We start from the raw sequence: 18,719 nt of genomic DNA, 5'->3' as shown, positions 1-18,719 counted from the left end.
AAAAGACATCAGGCTGAAGTAATAATTTAATGATTATATCGTGAATCATGAATACATTCAAGATTCGTTTCCCACATTTTCCAATGTTTATATTTTTTTCAATAAAGCTTTCTAAATATTTTTCGAAGAAAATACTAACCCGCTCTTTTAGACAAAATTTTTATCTATATATATGTTACCGGAAATGTATGAAATCTAGGAATTGTATACAAATCCTAGGAAATGTGTACAATTCCGATACTATTTAGGAAATGTATAAAATATTGTTTGAAAAACTATTTAATGCATAGATATCCTAGGAAATGTATAAATTTCCTCGGAATTGTATATAATTCCAATATCGTATTAGGAAATGTATAAAGTAAATGCTTTCTGTAATAAAACACGTTGTTAATAATATTTTTTATTATAACACTTGTTGAGACAATCGGGTAAGTCATACCGTAAAATAATAATAATATATTCATATTATCTTACTAATTAAAACTTCTAAAATCAACTATCTATTAACTTTTAACGTATCACAAAATCAACTTATATTTATTCTTATAAAATCAAATTTTCATTTGGCAAGTAATCAGTCTGATAATTAAGTAATTATAAATGTCAAAGTATAAAAGTAAATCTTTATATTATAATACTTTGTCAGTCCATATAGCTATTTATTTTTGCAGGGTAAGCTCGAATGGCATTTGGAAGTACATAATACTTTATTTTTAAAACACAGACATCTTGATGTAGCACAGTTTTTCTTGCAAAGGCACTTCTTAAATCCCTGGCCGGTTCCAGTGGATTGCAAGTTGGCAACTGACCGTAGTGCAAGACTCGTCCCGCTGTCCCCGCGTACCCACCAATATCTTAAATGTTTTACATTTCCGATTGCTATTTAGGAAATGTATAGATTTCCTAGGAAATGTGTAATGTGTAAGTATAATATAATTTATTTCACACATTTCCGTGCGATTTTCGGAATTACATACATTTCCTAGGAATTGTATACAATGACGGATTACATACATTTCCGTTAACATATATAAAAATGAATTGCTGTTCGTTAGTCTCGCTAAAACTCGAAAACGGCTGGGCCGATTTGCCTAATTTTGATCTTGAATTATCTTTAGGGAGCTTATAACGACGGAGGTAAAATCTTCCACCAAGCGGGTGATGATTGCTCGGTAGACCGACGGTCCGAATGTTGTTGTTCGGAACTTGTATATATGCGCTTTATCTTAAAAATGTCGTAAGCGAGATTCAGGTATCTGTCAAATATCTTGCGTTGTATGATGACTACCCGCCACATCACTCCCCTCCGCCACATATCTGTGGAAGTCTAGAGAAGGTTTAAAAGGCAGATAAATATCATAATGCTCGGAATTAAATAAAAATAATTTTATTTTTCCCTTTGATGTGTGCCCCGTCGAACGGATTCCTTTTATTTGTTTTAAGTTTATTTTATACAAAAGCTTAGGTCTTTTGTTTATCGATTGAGGTACTACGAAGTCTGCCGGGTCAACTAGTAATATATATTTTTTTAATAGGTACAATGGGTACAATATACATATTTTTTCAAAGGTACAAATAACTAAGAAAAATTTAAATAAGCCATTGATTCTGAAATCACGACTCTACACTTGAATATAATTTATTTAATAGAGAAAGAAATCACAATTTTAAGTGAAACTCCATATTCTGCAGACATTATTTACACACGAGGTCGCTAACCAGGTGTTAATTCAATAAATCTACTGCAATTTCTAACTTCTAACGCTTTCGTTTTCATATCGGCGCGAAATAATACTGTAGGTTTTTTTTTATTGCCCTTGTAGGCAGACGAGCATACGGCCCACCTGATGATGAGTGGTTACCGTCGTCCATGGACTTCAGCAACGTCAGGGGCAGAGCCAAGCCGCTGCCTACCGCTTAATACTCTCCACAAGCCTCGTTTGAAGAAGGACATGTCATAGCGCTCGCGAAACAATGTTGAGGGGAGCTCATTCCAAAGCCGGATGGTACGTGGCAAAAAAAAATCTGGAAACGCACTGTGGATGAGCGCAGTGGCTCCATGTAGTATGGATGAACTCTACTTCGGTGTCGGGCAGTGCGATGGTAAAAACGAGATGATGGAATCATCTCAAGCAATTCCTCAGAGCACTCCCCACAGAGTATTGAATTTTGTCCTTTTTTGAAATCTCTAGATCTATGATCGAGCTAATGGCTCGCCAAGCGTTAAGTGGTTACGATTGAATGTCCCTACTGATCTTAAGCTATGGCCGTGCTCTTAATTGTATGATACTTGCCACTGTGAGCTAGTGAGCATCTGCACCCCCTTATATATTCTAAGGAGGACTTATAATTCATAAATATTGTGTTTGTTTGATGACTGTTAGCCCGTTTCCTAGAGAGCTTGTATTATTATACTAAGTCTGTAGATCTCAGAGTAATTTTACCGACTTTATACAAGCTGTATTCCCACTTAGAGATAAGATATTTTTTTTTATTGCTTAGTTGTGTGGACGATCTCGCGGCCCACCTGATTTTAAGTGGTTACCGCAGCCCATTTTTTTATTTATTGCTTAGATGCGTGGACGAGCTCACAGCCCACCTGGTCCCATAGACATCTACAACGTAAATGCGCCACCACCTTGAGATATAAGTTCTAAGGTCTCAGTATAGTCACAACGGCTGCCCCACCCTTCGAACCGAAACGCATTACTGCTTCACGGCAGAAATAGGCAGGGCGGTGGTGCCTACCCGTGCGGACTCACAAGAGGTCCTACCACCATTAATTACGCAAATTATAATTTTACGGGTTTGATTTTTATTACACGATGCTATATCCTTCAGCGTGGAAGTCAATCGTCGGACCGGACGTCTTATCCTTTAGGCCACAACGACTTTTATACAAGCTGCATAAAAGTCCTACTTAGACGTATGATCTTTTTTTATTGCCTTTATTATTGCTTATTTTATTTGAGCCCATATACATCCACAACGTAAATGCGCCACCACCTTGATATATAAGTTCTAAGGTCTCAAGTATAGTTACGTTTATTAGGTTCACAGAAGAAAAAGCAGAGGTTGCGAGAGGCAGAGTTTGTGCAGAGGTCAGGAAAGAATGGAGGAATATATTTCAAAGACTAAGGCGCCGTAAAGGTCACGACCTTCAGCACTGAGGAACACTGTGCTAGGAGGAGGTTCACAGACAACAGATGCGCCCCTGGTCACGTTGAAATAAAAATTAAATAAAACAAACAAAGCATAACGTTTCGGTTTGAAGGCAGTCGTTGTATTGTACAAACGGATACCTTAGAACTCATATCTCAAGGTGGGTGGCGGCATTTATGTTGGAGATGTCTATGGGCTCCGGTAACCATTTAACATCAGGTGGTCCGCGAGCTCGTTCACACAACTAAGCAATAAAAAAAGATCATACGTCTAAGTAGGACTTTTATGCAGCTTGTATAAAAGTCGTTGTGGCCTAAAGGATAAGACGTCCGGTCCGACGATTGACTTCCACGCTGAAGGATATAGCATCGTGTAATAAAAATCAAACCCGTAAAATTATAATTTGCGTAATTACTGGTGGTAGGACCTCTTGTGAGTCCGCACGGGTAGGCACCACCGCCCTGCCTATTTCTGCCGTGAAGCAGTAATGCGTTTCGGTTCGAAGGGTGGGGCAGCCGTTGTGACTATACTGAGACCTTAGAACTTATATCTCAAGGTGGTGGCGCATTTACGTTGTGGATGTATATGGGCTCCAGTAACCACTTAACACCAGGTGGGCTGTGAGATCGTCCACCCATCAAAGCAACAAAAAAAAAAAGTTATAACAACAAACAATAATGAATTTTTAAATCATTTATTCAGTGAAATAAAACAATTCTATGGCATAATCACTGGTAACATTAAATCGATTTATAATTAACTTAAAATTAATCACTTAGCCTCTAGATTAGGCGTAAAGGTAAAATAAAATTTGCGTATACAATATATTATGTGTGTATTTTCGGATTTAGCCCGAGTTCAGAAGTCATCCAGTTTGTATATGTGTCGAACCTGGACACTTTTGTTACTGAACCTCACGTTAGAGCTAAGTTCCAAGCTCTCCAATGTCACAAAATTAACCCTTAATAATTAAAATTAACTATAAGTTATTTCTGAACATTAACCTAAGTTTTTTTTTGTTGTAATTACGTCACATAATATTTTCTTCTTTTCGAAGAAGAATACGAGTCCTAACAATTCCTACAATATTATAGAGTATTTTATTTAATAAAAAACACAATTCAGGAGAAAAACTTCCAGCTACTAATTAATTGTTAGACGATAATCACCAAAAAAATTGCCAATAACTGAACTACATTACTTAAAAATGACTTCCGCATTCGAAACATTAATAATTATAATAATTTCTCATGTACAGAACTAACATTGCCATTTATATTGTTTAAAAATAATAGTTTTGGATGCAGGAAATTATCTCCTGAAATATTTATCTCATTATTCAATCTTAATCATAATTTTAGCAAAAGGAAACGCGTCCAAAAATATTTTGTTTTCATTCAAAAACAATCACTTCGTGCATTAATTTAATGAACATTAAATTTTCTATTCAAATGATCGAAGTGAAAATGGCGCACAGAAATGTATTAAACCTATTTAAACAAAAATATTTTATTATCTGTGCTTTAGTTACCAAAAAGGTAGTTTAATCTGTTTTATGATTTGTTCATATTTTTGGACGGTTATACTTATTGCATAGATTATACCTACTGTCTTAATGTCAAGAAAAAAAGTTATATTATGTATATAAAATCTACTTTTCACAACCTACATACCTAATAATTTGAGATTACGGAATAAACGAATTCAGTCGTGATGTTTTATATCTCACGACGATGGTATGTGAACTCTAAACACGCCTCAGCGTGCGTGCTCTTTGAGCCACGGAGTCGGAGCCACTGGGAAATGACTCGAATCAAAATTGAATCGAATAATATTCGAAAGCTTTCGGTTACAAAAAGCTACCTACTTTACCAACTTCAAGTTACATCTAAAATTTGATATAAGTTTCGTTTAGTTCTAAAACTACTTACATTTATTTCAAAAATGAATTATAACGTAATATTAACTTAGCACCAATATTAGCCAGAAACTCTTAAAAGAAATATGTTTGAATTTATGTCAAATATTATAAATAACAGTAAAGACTTACATGATAAAACACAAAACACAAGAGATTCTCTGGAATATTTCCTTTACTTTTTCAAGTATAACAGTATTTCGGGATCTTAATATAATTTAAGGGTTAGTGCATATTCAATTATATTCTAAACGTCCTAAGCTACATTTTGGAGCAGGCAACACTTGTAACAACTTATCGAAAAATTGTACTTGATTCCTATCCTTTTTTTTTCAAAAATCCAAGAATAAAAAAGCATCATTGAACACAAGTTATCGTGTTCAATGCGCATTGGCTTTTAATAGTTCAAAATCGAGCTTTCATCCAATCGATCAAGACTTCAAGTCCAGTACAAAAAGCAATTTAAAGATCTTTCTGTGCTTTTGTTGCAAATACAAACAAGCGGACAAATTTTATAGTTACGCAGACGACAAATCCAATCTTAATTTCTTTTTGACAGTCTTATTCGTCACTATACAAAATATGTCATTCATAATTGGTTATTATACCATGGACGCACAATCTTCACTACAAAAGATATGGTCGATTAATTTCTCAAGTAAAATCTAACACGCTCTCTTAAAAATCAAGTTAATTTGCTTTCTAGCAAGTGAATTATCGATTATGTATTCTATCGGTCAGTACAATATTTGTTTAGATAACAAAGATAGTTTTTGGGGTAATACTAACGCCATCTGTAATTTAAATTTGGAAACTTCACGTTTCGTGATGACGCCATCTGTTATCAAAACTAAACAACAAGCTGCACTGCTACTCCGAAGCTATTCCTCCGTTTTCATACTATCATTCGAGCTATGTCATTGGAACTGCGAAGTTGAGGTGGACCGTCTGCACCCAATCGAGACTGGAGCCGGTATGCGAGAGGCTCCGTTCCTCTGGTCTTTCCTCGGAGACGACAACTGCCTAGTGCTCATCGATCTCTCGAGCTTCCCATCTGACATCACCCAGGCTGATGTAAAATCAGCGTAATCTGAATCCTTGGAGCTGGTCCTGGATAAAGAGTCGTCTCCTTTTGAGTAAGTCCTAATTATCTCCTTCATCTTCTCCAGAACGCTTGCGTCATCTTTAGCAGTTTCTGCTGACCTCAAGATCTGTTCCAGCAAAGGACTGAGAGGCTTTTGGTTTGGTGGGGACCTTAAAGTTGCACTGCTAGCTCTCAGAGGTGAATTTCTCTTAAAGGCATCTGGGGAGGCTCTAGGAGTTGGTTTGGGGGACCTGTTTGGATTCTCGAACGTGTCAGCTCCAATTGCAGGCCTGGATTTGGCCTTAGACTGAGTAGGAGCAGTCCTGCCTCCCCAGGTATTCCTGGCTGTAGGTGGCAGCTTAGGGGTTAGTTTTGGAGAAGTTTGAGCAGTCTTTGCTGTATGTTTTGGACTTGGTGTATTACCACGACTAGGGGTTCTGGTCCTGACCGGTGAATGTGGTATTCTACTAGCCTGGCGACTCCTGATGGTCTTCGTTGGTGACTCCGAAGCTCCGCGACTAGGACGTAGACTCTTGCTCGGTGCATCATTGTTCTCTACCACCACGATCTTTTCGGGGCTGCCCCTAATTGATTTCTCGTCAACGGAACTCGTCTTTCGGCTTCCGTAGAATGTATCTGAGAAATCGGTCTTCCGGAGACCAGTGCTGATACTCACGTAGTCATCCCTGTCGCCTTTATCCATATGGCAACCGTCGTCTTGGTCGAGACGCTCTGAAATTAAATACAGTCTCGATTAGTTTTTATTGGCTAATATTGGAAGACGCATTTTACACAAATCTGACACAATATTGAAACTATCAACCGAACAAGAGATAAGAATTCACAATGACAATACTTTTAAAACCTGAAGACGGAAGATAAGTTCAGCTGGGTTTTGGACCACGGATACCGAGCCGGTAATACACGTGCTCACCATGAAACCCAAACCCACACGCTCACAAAAGAAATAGTCATGACCTAGAGCTAGCGTATTGACTAAAATGTCATCAGACCAATAAATTAAACTAGCTACTAAAATAACTGTATTATGGTCTGTAAGCCTGTTCGTATTTATTGTGACTACTAACATATTTCTTCGTTCTGAAGACTGTTCAAGTAATAAATCGTTATTAATAACTGACTAAAATAAAATACTAGAACTGCCGTGTGCAAACGTGTCCATAAAAGCACTGGCCGACAATCATCAGATTGTTGCGGCGTGTCATAATTAATACTCCATTTCTGGAATCACATAAGGACATTGGTTTTTGCCTTTTAAGGGCCGCGGGCTTGTTATGAGAGCGTTTCCTATTCCGGGTCAAAGACGTACTCGTAATTGTATCTGTTTTATGGACGATATTGTGGTCTCTGCATCTAATCTTGTGTTTATTTGTAGTTCGATTGTTTGCAGACAGAGTAAAAAGAAGATTGACGGATCGTGAGTATAAAAAGAGCACGTCAGATGGAAGCTAGCAGCGGGAAGTGGAGGAAGAATGCGAATGGAAGAATTCTCAGTGAACTCCTATTCACTGAGAATATTTACTGGGAAAAAGGGAAACAAAAATGATACACCAATTTGCGTAAATATTCACAGTTTGACCAAGGGATTACATTTGATACATAGTAAAATAGGTGTTATAATCTATCTATCAAATAAGTTCAGAAACAAGAAGAATGTATTTTAACTAGCTACAAGTTTTGATACATTTATGTCAATACTGTTAAAAAAATTACAGAATTCAACCCACATCCCATAAAGCTATAACTTCAAAGTGCGTGAATTAAGCCTTTTATCACAATGAATACGGTTCTAATTAAGTATTTTCTAAGGTCTAATAAATTATCCCGCTAGACTGCATTCCTGTGTGCATAAAAGGCACAGACCAGACACAACTGTACGATCTTTGTTGGCGTCCACCCACGTCTGCTTATTTCGTAACCTCTGTAATAACGCAGTTTTCAAAACTAATTTTTGATTCATTACGATGATACAAAGATCGCAAAATAAAGGCTGTTTTTACAAGTGACTTTCTGAGTCTGATGTGAAATTACTGTGCACGTTGCCCCCTCTTCTTGGGACATGATCCAGGTCTCAAACTTAGGCTGACAGCCATGCATCTCTTCAAACTGAAACCCATGACAGTTCTGTGGTTAAAATTGCCACGATAATACCAATAATGCGGCTATTAACATTTCTTTAAGCTGCTTTTTTGTAATTTATATCCGGTTTTGCTTTGCTAAAGGCTATAATCGTTCAACAATTATACATTCTGAAACTTGTATTAAAAGATTTCAATTACTTTCGTACATACACGTGTCTGCAAACAGATGTGTCAATGCGTGACTCCTCTGATGCGTAAACAATGAATGTTTCATATTCTTGTGAGGCCAAACTAAAGGGTGACATAAAAACGCTATTTCAAAGAAATAAAAACCTAACAATTACAAATTTGGTCATCAAAGTTTCTACAGTGAAAATATGTAATGCAAATCGTGCATTTTAAAAAGTCAACTTGACAGATATGGGCTGGGCAAGGACATAGTTTGTGCCGTGCGCAATGATAACCAAAAGTCGCAAGTCATTGACCTTAATACTGAATACTCATATAATCTGTGGCATTACTTCTTTAAGTGACAGTTTATGTTGATGATCAAAACGTCAATGTCACCGTTTTTACTGTCATTATTTTAAAGGAATCGATATTTGATGTTTCATACGCGATTCTAACCACAATTAATAATAATTGAAGTAAATTAATGCAGAGACAAAACACGAAAACGGCAGAACGGATTCATTGATAAAGAGAGAAATGAATTATTAGCATAAAGGGAATCCGCCATGTTTTACCGTGGTGGGCGGTGTGACTATAAAAAAAGGATCTTTAGATCAAACCAAACAATTCATCTGAGCGCTCTTTGAAAATTCAATATTACGAAATTTTACAGCGTATACTTTCACACTTTTACTTTCATAACAAAATGAATTGCACCCACATTCGTCCACTATAGTTACTCTATATTCTTACTTTCCTCTCGGTTCACTATGAAGAGACTAGTTCACGTGGTAATTCAGTCTAGCCTCCCAGTCAAACGAATTGTCGTGAACGCGTTATCGTTTGAATACAATAGAAAGTGTAAGCAGCACCTTCCATGTACGTAGTTCTAATATTCAATAGGACCAGACGTTGATAAGAGTTTTTTTATTAAATTCGCGTCACATTTAAGGCTTCGAGTTGCGTAGATACATCTCACTGGATTGTTGGGAGAGGTAATTTTTATATAGAGCTCATTTGTGAACTCGTCATAGCTACTGTTACACCGGTAAGAGTAACGCCATCTATCGCCGAATAGCCGAACGAATATCGAAGGATCTAGTAGCATCTAGAACGCTCGAGAAGTACAACACCATCTATTGTCAGATAGCGGAAACACACAATACTCGACTTTTGTGGAATATTCTCGATAATTCTAGGGATGTGGTATCGGTTATAAAAGCGCCGCAGAGATAACACGCAGGCAGTCATTAATCGGAACTACCTCACCCCTCAAACGCTTTGCTGCTTCCCAGAGAAATACTAGACAGGATGGTGTTACCTACCTCTGCGCGCTCACCAGACGACCTATGTTTCTGGTATTTTTGAATACCTTTTATTTTAAATAGTAATAATGATTCTTTATTCATACGTATTCAGTGCTCGGTCTTCGGCGACCAAGAAAATTTTAAACAGTTTGAAACTTTTTAAAACAATAATAAGGTTAAAACTAAAACGTTCAGCTGTAGGTATGTCAATTTTAATAATTAACTAATAGGCACGTACCGTCCTGAGAATTAAATAGATCCGTGCAAAGGATTCCCGAGATATGATAAGCGGTTTATGATCTTCACAAAATACGATGAATTATATAAAGTGAATTGTGTATTATGTATATATATAAAGTTTCAAGTTACAGAGGTTAGCGTTTTGCGAAATACCACAAAATTATTAGTAATGCAGTTATTTCAGTGACATTCCTAGTCGCCGTTCGTGTTAAATGAGTTTGCAAACTGTCCTAACAATGTCTGTCTGCGGGCCGCGGATTAAGACAGAAGCGGAAACGATTTTATATTTTATTAAATTAAATATTGTTTCAGATGTAAACACTATGTTAATGTTATAAAATAAAGGTTACTCGAATAATTCATTCATTCGAAGACAACATTTTAAACGTGCCTAACCAAAACTGTGAAAATGATAATATATGGATGATAATTTTTACTGGTGGTAGGACCTCTTGTGAGTCCGCGCGGGTAGGTACCACCACCAGTAATCACTTGGCCCACCAGATGGGCTGTGAGCTCGTCAACCCATCTAAGCAATAAAAAAAAGTATATGATTATCAGTAGCAAATCTAATAGTTTTCTGCGGCTTGTCTAGTTTTCGTTTATTTTTCCAATATTTAATTTTGTAGTTCCCCTACGGAAATCAAACAAACTATATCTTTTAGACACCATAAGATAAAAAGCGGAACACACTAGCGAATTGAGGCATTTAATTAGCAACCGCCTTTTTTTTGTTTTTTTTTATTGCCTAGATTGATGGACGAGCTCACAGCCCACCTGATGTTAAGTGGTTACTGAAGCCCATAGACATCTACAACGTAAATGCCGCCACCCACCTTGAGATATAAGTTCTAAGGTCTCAGTATAGTTACAACAGCTACCCCACCCTTCGAACCGAAACGCACTATATCACGGCGGAAATAGATGGGGTGGTGGCCTTCGCTTATCGATTGGACTGCGGGCCGTGCAAATGTTTTCGTAATGTCGCGCCGCCGTCCGACACGTTGTATTGTCCCGTTAAATTGTCACAGTACAGGATGAATGGCTAAAGACTGTTAGTTCCGACTGTTTTACCGTTCAAATACTTCTAAACTAACAACATTATAAACAGGGAGATGTCTTTTACGAGACACGCATACTGGCACACCGAAGAAACTCATTATCTCTTAGCCAATCCATTTTTATTGTCATTGTAGTGTATGCATGTTAGTATAGAGTACTATCCATAAACACTGAGACAGGTGGTAGGACGTCTTGTGAGTCCGCACGGGTAGGTACCACCACCCTGACTATTTCTGCCGTGAAGCAGTAATGCGTTTCGGTTTGAAGGGCGGGCTAGCTGTTGTAATTATACTGAGACCTTAGAACTTATATCTCAAGGTGGGTGGCGGCATTTACGTTGTAGATGTCTATGGGCTCCAGTAACCACTTAACACGAGGTGGGCTGTGAGCTCGTTCACCCATTATATTTATGTATTTAAACGTTTATAAGTGGTACCCATAATATAGCGAATACTAATTTGGAGGGGGATGGCCGTGCGTGATTTGTTCCCAGCTATATATTATTTTCTAGGATTTCAGTTACTTTGTGTATTTTGTATTCAGGACGAGAAAGCAAATGAATTTTGAAGATTTGTACTTTGAATAATCTCTCAGCACTTACATTTCTTCAAGCTCCTGTGATATTATATTGAAGACTAGCTGACCCGGCAGACTTCGTAGTGCCTCAATCGATAAATAAAATACCTACACTTTTGTATACAATAAACTTAAAACAAACAAAAGAAATCCGTCCGACGGGGGACACATCAAAGGAAAAACAAAATTGTTATTTTTAATTTAATTTCGACCATTTTCATATTTATCTACATTTTAAACCTTCTCTGGACTCCCACAAATAATTCAAGACCAAAATTAGCCAAATCGATCCAGCCCTTCTCGAGTTTTAGCGAGACTAACGAACAGCAATTCATTTTTATATATACCTAGTCAGGTCATAAGTATTGTCACACAGTAAAAACTTTTCTTTTAGAACGCTGGCCACAAAAAAGTTTATTGAATTCGAATTTCGAATTGTTCATGAAAATAGATTATTTTACTTATTTTTAAATATGGAGTGGACGCTTAAAGAAGACCGTGTTGCAGTTATTGCGTTGCACCGTTGCGGTTACGCACCAATTCAAATTTTTAACATACTGAAAAATTTGAATATAACCAAAAGATTCGTTTATCGTACCATCAAACGATACAATGAAGACTCTAGTGTAGATGACAGGTCAAGAAGTGGTCGCCCTCGGTCTGTTAGGACTCCAGCAGTGATAAAAGCTGTGAAGGCGCGAATTCAAAGAAATCCCAAACGTAAGCAGAAACTGTTGGCCCTTCAGATGGGGTTAAGCAGAACCACGGTGAAAAGGGTGTTAAATGAAGACTTAGGGCTTCGGGCATATCGAAGAAAAACAGGACATCGTTTGAATGCTCGTCTAATGGACCTGAGACTGAAGAGATGCCGCGCTTTGTTGAAGCGGTACGCAGGAAAAAAATATCGGGAAATTCTTTTTTCAGATGAAAAATTTTTTACCGTAGAAGAGAGCTACAACAAACAAAATGATAAGGTGTACGCACACAGTAGTGAAGAAGCGAGCAACCGTATTCCGCGTGTCCAATTTCAAATTTCCATCCTCGCTCATGGTATGGTTGGGAGTTTCTTATTGGGGCTTAACAGAGGTACATTTTTGTGAGAAAGGTGTAAAAACGAATGCAGTTGTGTATCAAAATACAGTCCTGACGAACCTTGTGGAGCCTGTTTCTCATACCATGTTCAATAACAGGCACTGGGTATTCTAACAAGATTCGGCGCCAGCTCATAGAGCGAAGAGCACACAAGACTGGCTGGCGGCACGTGAAATCGACTTCATCCGGCACGAAGACTGGCCCTCCTCCAGTCCAGATTTGAATCCGTTAGATTACAAGATATAGCAACACTTGGAGGAAAAGGCGTGCTCAAAGCCTCATCCCAATTTGGAGTCACTCAAGACATCCTTGATTAAGGCAGCCGCCGATATTGACATGGACCTCGTTCGTGCTGCGATAGACGACTGGCCGCGCAGATTGAAGGCCTGTATTCAAAATCACGGAGGTCATTTTGAATAAACTTTAGTGTCATAAGAATCTATGTTTTGTTAAGTTCATTTTGGTATATGAATGGTTACATAATGAATAAAGTTGTTTCAATTATTTTACATTAAACATGTGACAGAATTTATGACCTGACTAGGTATACTAGTGGACCCGGCGAACTTTGTTCCGCCACACGGTTTGTTTCAAACACATCAACTGGTCAACTTCAAAATTCTACTATAATTAACCATAGAATATATTACGTGTAGCTGTCAGTTGCGTTTTGTTATTACATATCAGTTGCGTTTTGTTATACCACGTTTTATGACACGTCCCAATGGATAAAAAGTATCCTATGTCCTTCTCCTGGTTCTAAGCTACCTCCTCACCAATTTTCAGCCAAATCAGTTCAGCCGTTCTTGAGTTATAAATAGTGTAACTAATACGACTTTCTTTTATATATATAGATAGATTAATGGAAAATAATATTGTTCTCTTTTTCAGTTCGAAGAAAAAAATTCAGAATTCCGTTCTCATTGTTCGGTAACACAGTTTATTTTGTGATTCACAATTGCTTTACGTTTGAACGGGAAATGTATAAAACAATGTCATTGAATAGAACAATGGGCGTGTAATGAAATAAATATTACGTTTTATTGAATTGAAGGGATAAAATATGTTATTAGGTGCAAATGTTCATTGCATTACGTTATTGATCGCTTTATCGTTGACCTTACTAAGGTAGCTCTAAGCAGTTTGTCACTTCTAGGGGCCAGTGATATCTCGCGCGTTCCTATGCTAGAGAAGGTCGTTCAGATTGCCCTTTTTATTATTATTTTATTGCTTAGAAGGGTTGACGAGCTCACAGCCCACCTGGTGTTAACTAGTTATTGGAGCCCATAGATATCTACAACGTAAATGCGCCACCCACCTTGAAATATAAGTTCTAAGGTCTCAAGTATAGTTACAACAGTCCTTCAAACCGAAACGCACTACTGCTTCACGGCAGAAACAGGCAGGCTGGTGGTAGGTACCCGCGCGGACTCACAAGAGGTCCTACCACCAGTAACCATAGACTATGGAACATTGATTTTACATATTGTATAATTTATTATTTATTAAAATCTTAATTAATTAATTCCTCGAAAATCAACCATAATCATAGATGACAAAATATTTAAATTAATTCTATGTATTGAATTTCTCTTTTTTTCAGTAAGTACTGACATTTAACAACCAAACGGGGTACCTACTTAATTTTTTTTAAGAATGACAAACAAACAAGAACATTATACATAACTGTTTTGTCATTGTTACTATGTATATATAGATAGATCGGAGAACAGTTGTGCATATATACAAATGGCAATATATTGAATTTCTTGAAATAACCGAAAAAATGGAAACGCATGTGTGCCATTACAGAGCTGTGGATAATATAAAAATAGCTCACCATTGAATTCAGCATCTTCAATTGAATTTTGACTGTGCAGTGAGTATCGGTTGAGAGCCTTCGTTGACGGAGACCCCTGGGTTGACCCGGCCACTACGCCCAGACTCCTGTAGCCCTCGTCGGATACTTCAGAGCCGTTGTCCGATGCACTTTCTGCGGCAGGAGCTGGAGAGACTGGCCGTGGACTTTTGTTCCTCAAGCCAAGAGGAGTAGGCACTAAGTGGTTCGACGGCACGATCTTGGTTCTCCTATCTGGAGAGGACGACTTCCTCCCTGGACTGATAGACCTGGGAGCTAACAGCTTTCTGCTGGGAGAGTGTGAGCGTTCTGTCTCCAAGTACGGGAGGCTGGTGGGCTCGTTCAATCTGTTAGTGGAGGTATAATGTCTTTCTTCGTGGTATTGGAGAGAGGTGGGTTCGTATCGATCGTTCTTCTCCTTGCTGTAAGGCAGGGAGATTGGGCCAGGGTCTGGACGCTCGTATGTGACTGTGGCGCCGACCAGGTCGTGCTTAGGGCGGGCCAACCTTGCCGAGAGCGAGGTGCGGTGCTGGGCCTTGCAGCGGCAAGGGTCGTGTTTGTCCAGATAGTGGGCTAGGGTATCCCAGCCTCCTCCCACGCGGACCATCACGTGCGAGCGCAGGATCTGTAGAAGAGTAACATCATTTATCAATTTGCACTGATGACGTGAACATGCCATTGACATTTGGAAGTCAATTTTGATGTCACTCTCGAGATATTTTGCAAATAAATTAATTATTAATTAGAATTAATTTAAAATAATTGATTGGCCTTATTTGATAATCGACAAAAAATATAATAGTTATATTTTAGAATCAATCACTGTAAATATATAAAAGTATTGCTTAAGTTCACACGTCGTATATAAAATAAGATCTATAATTATCTAATGTTCAATGCCACGAGAGCACATAAAGGAACATTTTCGACCTCACCTTGCAACCCTTAATATGGAACGAAACTCCAAATTAACTAGACGCCTGCCCCCTTTTCAAATCGACCTAACTAATTATGGTCCTAAGCATTTTTGATAATGCCACCCAATGTAAATAGATCCAGTTCTGAATAGATTTCATTTATCAGTGCAGGCTTGGCCAAGTTGGTATTTTCAAAAGGTCGCTTCGCGCATTTTGCTTTCAATATGAAATCGATTTGCCTATACATGGAGTCGATACGGTATGAATCATCGATGATTAGCTTTTATGGTGATGGGACATTATTAGTGTGGCCTTAGATGACCTGTTTTTGGTTCAGTATTATGCTTTTTGTAGGGCTGACAATCTGGTAGGGCTTTATTGATAATTAAGTTATCTGTAGTTAAATTAGAATATTTTACCAAACTCGAGCCTAGCCATTCCTTCAATTAGGCAACGTCATGGCCATGGATGTGATTTTTTTGATCACGTTAGACTAGACTAGAATAGCGTTGGATCACTTGCTTCGTCATTTAGGCAACTACTTGGATTACTTAGCCCTAGCCGCTAGGGATGAAGCAATTTAAGAATAACCAACAACTTTAAGCTTTAAGAAAATTTAGAAGTAAAAATAGCGGTAAAGAAGAGTTAATAGAATTTGATGATCTTCTTCTAAATTCGACTAAAATTGTGCACATCGACTTTCAACTCAAAACAGCTTACAATGATGTGTGTCATTAAATAATTAACGGCATACCAGACAGCCCTACGTGTAGCACACAGAAAAATCTGGTATACCCTTTAAAGCACTAATTAACGATAGTTATTCCTCATTAATTAGTATCGAACGGTTATTTATAGAATTAATCTAAAGTTTTTATTTTAATATATTTTTAACTCGAAAGGCGCCATGTGCGGACGGACAACTTTTGGTAGCGTGTAATTATCTTTTGCAATGTTTGGGTTCAACGAACGAAGTTACATTGAAACTTAAGGAAATAATTATGTTTTATTTATTAATCAGTCGTTATAAGTAATTGTTTGGTCTTGCGCTCCGCTTTACCGCAGTTTTACCTTTCTCGCTGAAGGTAAAGCTTGGAACGCAAACTAAGAATTATAATGTAGGACACTTTTAATTATGGAAAATGATAATTAATCTGCAACTTGTTCAACCAATCTACTAAACTATATGAAAATATAAGTTTTTACCATGCGGCGTCTTAATTTTTTATTTATTTTTTATTTCTTAGATGGGTTGACGGGCTCATAGCCCACCTGGTGTTAAGTGGTTACTGGAGCCCATAGACATCTACAATGTAAATGCGCCACCCACCTTGAGATATAAGTTCTAAGGTCTCAGTATAGTTACAACGGCTACCCCACCCTTCAAACCGAAACGCATTACTGCTTCACGGCAGAAATAGGCATGGCGGTGGTACCTACCCGCGCGGACTCACAAGTGGTTCTACCACCAGTAAAAGGAAAGATAAAAGATGACTTATTTAGAATCTTATTTTTAAATTGAATATCAGACTCTTAATTCAGTTTGAGCGAAACATATATATAATTTTAAGGTATAGTATTGTTTTTACATAATCGTGTCACTGTTTCGAGTCAAGGTCAAGTATTTTTAGTTTCGCTTGAGCAATTAACAAAAAAGCATCACTAATTAACTTATTAAACAGCCTTCGCACTAATCATTATTTAGTTTTTACGCAGTTCAAGGCCGAGTTAAAAACAATTTTTGAGTATTAAGTGTGAATGCTGTCTTGATCACTGTGTTTCGTTTCTTAGTATTATTCGTTGTAATTAACTTGCATGTACTAAACTTTGTATATTACTAGCGACCCGCCCTCGCTTCGCTTCGGAAACTGTAATTTATTATTGATTTCTCCACTATTTAATGGATGTTATTATATATATAAACCTTCCTCTTTAATCACTCTATCTATTAAAAAAAACCGCATCAAAATCCGTCAAAATCCAGATTTTTTTTATTATGTTCAATTTCCTGTTTTAAAAACACAAATGAGACATTTTTTTTTTTTATTCTCTTTGTAGGCAGACTAGCATACGGCCCACCTGATGGTAAGTCACCGTCGCTCATGGACGTCAGCAATGCCAGGGGCAGAGCCAAGCCGCTGCCTACCATAAAGTACTCTCCGCAAGCCTCGTTTGAAGAAGGACATGCCATAGCGCTCGGAAAACACCGTGGAGGGGAGTTCATTCCAAAGCCGGATGGTACGTGGCAAAAAAGATCTTTGGAAACGCATATCTATACAAAGCCACATCTTATCTATTCAAAGCCAAGCAGAAACCAATCTCACCCTAATATACTACAATATGCTCTTAAAATATTTCGCTACCCATCAATATTTAGCTAATATGAAAAATTTTAAACGTTTGTCTTTGTACTGTGATAAACTCTTACCCTAACGAAAATCAGCATCCTGGTGTCGCCAATCCTGTATTTTCCCTCCGAGACCCTGACCATAGGGAACTGCGTGGGGCAGGAGCATCGCTCCACCAAGTCCCTGACTCTCTCGTCCAAACTCCTCAGATCGTTGGTCACCAACTGTGGCTGGGGCCCAGTAGGCACTGTCAATCCTAGAGCAGAATCATCGGGCCGTAACTCTTCCCCTGCCAATTCTCTCTCAATCTGCTTCTCCATCTGCACTAGTAGCGGTGCTGGCATACCAAGCACGGCTCCCTTCCTGGCTACCTCGAGCAAGCAGAGAACGACATGCTTTTCATTTTTTCTGAGACATAGATCGTCAGTTTCGAAGAGTAGGCACTCTAAAATGCCGAGTGCCTTACGACACCAGTCGATGAAGTTAGAGAGGTTGTCTCTGGCGAAGAACGTGCCGGCTTTGGCGGCCGGGAGCATGTTGACCGGGGGACGGGAGCGCAGTGCTTTTGCCAGAATGATGGCATCTTCGGCCTCCGGTTGTGGAGCGTCGAGGATCAACTTAGCGGAGTCCCTCACGGCGTTCGCGTGCTGTAACAAACAGAAGAAAAGTTCTTTACTTATTGATCTCAAGCTTTTTATTAATGTCAAGTAATCATCTTCATTACTAAGTTCATGTTGAAGTCGTCGTGGCCTAAAGGATAAGACGTTATATTTATATCGACCGATGCGACTGTGCCAGTGTTCGAATTCCACAGACAGGTGCATTTTTTTGCCAATAAAATACGTGCTTAACGAATGACTTCCACGACAAAGGAGCTAT

At 38.2% G+C, this 18,719-nt stretch overlaps 1 protein-coding gene across 2 annotated transcripts in view; it reads right to left on the bottom strand.

Moving 5' to 3' along the window:
- Positions 1–3,843: 3,843 nt before the first annotated feature.
- Positions 3,844–18,719, bottom strand: part of pigs (GAS2-like protein pickled eggs) — a 149,650-nt gene continuing 134,774 nt past the window's right edge. For both annotated transcript variants that reach the window (XM_089733801.1, XM_028178655.2), the window contains exons 3-5: positions 17,921–18,487; positions 14,558–15,200; positions 3,844–6,899 (exon numbers count right to left, since the gene is read on the bottom strand). In XM_089733801.1, the coding sequence (XP_089589927.1) occupies positions 6,001–6,899; positions 14,558–15,200; positions 17,921–18,487 (2,109 nt within the window). In that variant the 3' untranslated portion in view covers positions 3,844–6,000. The remainder of the gene's footprint in view (positions 6,900–14,557; positions 15,201–17,920; positions 18,488–18,719) is intronic.

The sequence above is a fragment of the Bombyx mandarina genome, chromosome 16 (genome assembly GCF_030267445.1).
Source record: "Bombyx mandarina strain Sakado chromosome 16, ASM3026744v2".
Lineage (NCBI taxonomy): Eukaryota > Metazoa > Arthropoda > Insecta > Lepidoptera > Bombycidae > Bombyx > Bombyx mandarina.
Note: the sequence above shows the minus strand (reverse complement) of the source record. Positions and strands in the feature narration are given on the sequence as shown.